Source organism: Triticum aestivum, chromosome 3D (genome assembly GCF_018294505.1).
Source record: "Triticum aestivum cultivar Chinese Spring chromosome 3D, IWGSC CS RefSeq v2.1, whole genome shotgun sequence".
NCBI lineage: Eukaryota > Viridiplantae > Streptophyta > Magnoliopsida > Poales > Poaceae > Triticum > Triticum aestivum.
In genome coordinates, this window is record NC_057802.1 from 392,856,815 (window position 1) to 392,860,042 (window position 3,228).

At 46.3% G+C, this 3,228-nt stretch overlaps 1 protein-coding gene across 1 annotated transcript; it reads right to left on the bottom strand.

The window, feature by feature from the left end:
- Positions 1 to 282: 282 nt before the first annotated feature.
- Positions 283 to 1,841, bottom strand: LOC123079121 (uncharacterized). Its single transcript, XM_044501796.1, has 3 exons — positions 1,265 to 1,841; positions 985 to 1,150; positions 283 to 602 (listed from the first exon to the last, which is right to left on the bottom strand). The coding sequence occupies exons 1-2, from the start codon at positions 1,760 to 1,762 to the stop codon at positions 986 to 988; spliced, it is 663 nt and encodes a 220-aa protein (XP_044357731.1). The 5' UTR covers positions 1,763 to 1,841; the 3' UTR covers positions 283 to 602; position 985.
- Between the last annotated feature and the right edge of the window lie 1,387 nt (positions 1,842 to 3,228).

The window sequence follows — 3,228 nt, forward strand, 5'->3', positions numbered from 1 at the left end:
GGGAGTTAAAGTAACACTAGTCAAGAACAGGTGTTTGGCCATCAGAAGGGAAAGAGGAAAACAAACATAGTGCACTGCGCAAGCAGTTGCCCATGGTAGATGTTGTAGGTAAACTAGTCTTTAATTACAGAATTCTCTCCTATGCATGGACGAAGGACTTGAAATAAAGGGAATATCACAATTTGGTGAAGGTAGAAAATCTACCATGCAACAAAGTTGTGTTTTGAACTGGGAACTGTTCACATGGATCCTACAATGGCAACAACACTAGTGACAAAAGCCTTGCAACCATCTAAAAGTTACCACTTAGCAAAATCAGTACTCCAAAGTCAACAGAACGGACACAAGGGACCCACTTCTATTACAATCACAGATAAAACTGCAATGTCATTAAACAGCAGGGTTAATTTTTCTGTTCAGGAACTACTGGACAAGATAGGTAGCTTAACCTTTTCCCCGAAGAGATGAGATAGCTTAACATGATGCGCTGTATGCAGAGTCGCCAAACATGAGCAGCTTTAATTGTGCAGGTGAAGATCTGAAGCATTCTACATCAGTGGACGACAGAATGGAGCAGCTGTAGTTTCTTGGTCAGGACTCACCTGCTTGGATATGGTACTATGGTCAGTGATTCTCGTAATGGACAGATCACGTATGTGCAGCTACTGCAAGAGGGGTTATCTGCTTACAATTTATAGCCAGTAATCGGCTGGATCTTTCAAAAACCTATTTTCAACTACAAATTTTCTTCAAGAGCAAACAGAACATGCTCCAAAATACTCTGCAACAGGCCATGTATGGACTATGCATCTTGTATTATTCACACATCCACTCTCTCGAATGCTTATGGGTAACAGGATGCTGGTTTAATTCCATGGTAGGATGTATAACAGTTATAGGTTCCAAAATTATAAACCGAGAGCAAGTAAGCAGGAATGTGATAGTTCAAAGGAAAGATAAGCGAAACACAAGGTGTGAGCAAACCTCAGAGTTCACTGTGGCGTGAAGAAGCCCTTGAAGCACCAAAGAGATCTTTGGCAATGATAAGCAAGCCCTCCAAGTCTTTGGCTCCCACCTGAAGGCAATCCTTCAGCAACCCCCCTTCCTCCACTTCCCACTTCACATCCAACACCACCTCCCTTAGCGGCCCCTAAACACAAGCGTACAAAAATTTACCGACTAAGCATTGCTGCAATATGGTTCGTTGGATGACCTAGGGACCAAGTCATTTCTAAAGAAAGAAGAAGAAGACCAAATCATGTACCTGCTCGGAGAAGGCGGAGAGGAGTCCGTTTAGGAGCTGCGTAGCGGCGGCTAGGAGGTCACCGTAATTACGGCGCAGCCACTGGGCCGCATCGACGGGTGACTTTAGGCGCGAGGCCTCCGCCGCAGCGGCGAGGAGGCGGGCGGCGGCAGTGGCACAGGAGAAGCCGCATCCGGTGACGGAGGAGAAAGCATAGTGGCGGAGGTAGTCCCAGCCAAGAGCCCACGCACCGCGGGAGGATAGAATGGATATGTGTGAGGCGATTCGGCGAGCGCGGGCAGCGGCAGCGGCGTCCCCCCGGTCGGCGCGGGTGACCGCGATGCGGGTGAGGAGGGAGTGGGAGAGGGAGAGGAGGGAGGCGACCTCGCGCAGTGGGACGCGGAGCGCGTAAGTGCGGGAAGGAGGTGGGAAGACTAGCAGGAGGACGATGGCTATGAGAGGGAGAGGGGGATGGGAACCAGATGCTCGCCGGCGGCGTGAAGCCCCGGCGAAGGTCATCGAAGGCGGCGGGAGACGGAAGAAAGGGACAAGTCTATGTGAATGCTTACAAAATCTGATGTTCTTTTGGGGATGCACTGACCCAAATCGGACACGTCAGTCGAGCGGGACCAGTGTGCGGACATTGATATAGGAGTCGGCCATTCAACCGTAGCCATAAATATACGGGCATTTCAATTTTTTTAATTAAAATAAACAAATTTAATGCATATTTAAACAAACCAAACGATTTTCATTCTACTTGGATAATTTTTACATAAAACCAGATGTTTTTCATCTAAACCGGCACAAATTCATTATATTTCGACATATTTCAACTAAATTGTACTCTAAACCTAGTCTAAATGATCGCCGTCACCCGCTTCTCATGTTCGGCCGACCACGAGCCCCGAAAAATGAAGCTCTGCCTTCGCACCCTACAAGCAGTCAATTGGTCGACGATGACGAGCCGTCAAGTTTTGGCTTCAACGGGAGGGGAGGAGTGGTGGTCTTCCTTGGACCCGAGCGCCGGCGGCCTCCCATCTCGTGATGAGTGGATTTTATGCATACTTTTTAGAGTATATTTTAATGCCAAAATCACTTATATCATATCCATCTAGAACTTATTTCATGTTCTCCATGCATAATTTTCGGCCTTTACTCGTTTTTCCAAGTTCGTTGCACAATTTTTATTTTTATTTAGATTTTAATAGTTTTTCTTTGTTTTTTGGTCTTTGTAGGTATGTTGGCCTGTCCGTGGACTTGCCACATCGAAAGGGATCAAGTTGGGGTTAAATCGGACAAGTTGCACACACCAGACTCAGGCCTTTGGAATGTAAAAAAGTAACTTTTCTAAAGTGATCCAAAGCAGATACAGACACTGCTCCAACTGCCACTGCTGAGGAAATTTGCAAATCTCTTGATGTGACTGATCCTCAAGATTCTACTGGGTCTCCAAGATCAGTATTTGATGTACGGCCCAAGAAGCAAAATCTTCAACCCGTTCCTGTCATGCCCAAGATTGGTAGAAGTCTCAGGCGACCCCAATTCGACAATGCCAAATTCTTCGAAGAGAAAATTTTCTTCGTTGGTGAGTCCTCATATGACTCAACCAAGATTAGGCGCATGCGCTTCTGGACGAAGACACAGATGAATTAGTATGCCTCTCTGATGTTTGACAAGAACAAAGTCTTCCTGCATCACCATATTCCTCATGTGATATGGAGTCTATTCCCTGCTTTCGGCCTGTTTTTGTTGTTCATCACTATGCTGGATTACTCAACTTCTGCTCTGACGTCTGCGACTGGAATGAAGAGCTTATTCTTCAGTTGTACACTACAGTGTATTTCTCAGGAAATGCTGACGACATTGCAACATGGGCTCTGGACTGGATGAGAGAAGACGCTCATTACAAAGCACCTGTTGGCGAACTTCTTCGTGCTCTACCAGTTGATCCACCACATGAAGAAGCCAAGAAAATTTATGAA

Bases quoted from the DNA above. Each gene is read 5' to 3' on its own strand.
- LOC123079121 (XM_044501796.1), bottom strand. From the start codon at position 1,762: ATGACCTTCGCCGGGGCTTCACGCCGCCGGCGAGCATCTGGTTCCCAT. The intron at 1,151-1,264 runs GTACATGATTTG...GCTTGTGTTTAG, and splicing joins TCTCCGCCTTCTCCGAGCAG to GGGCCGCTAAGGGAGGTGGT.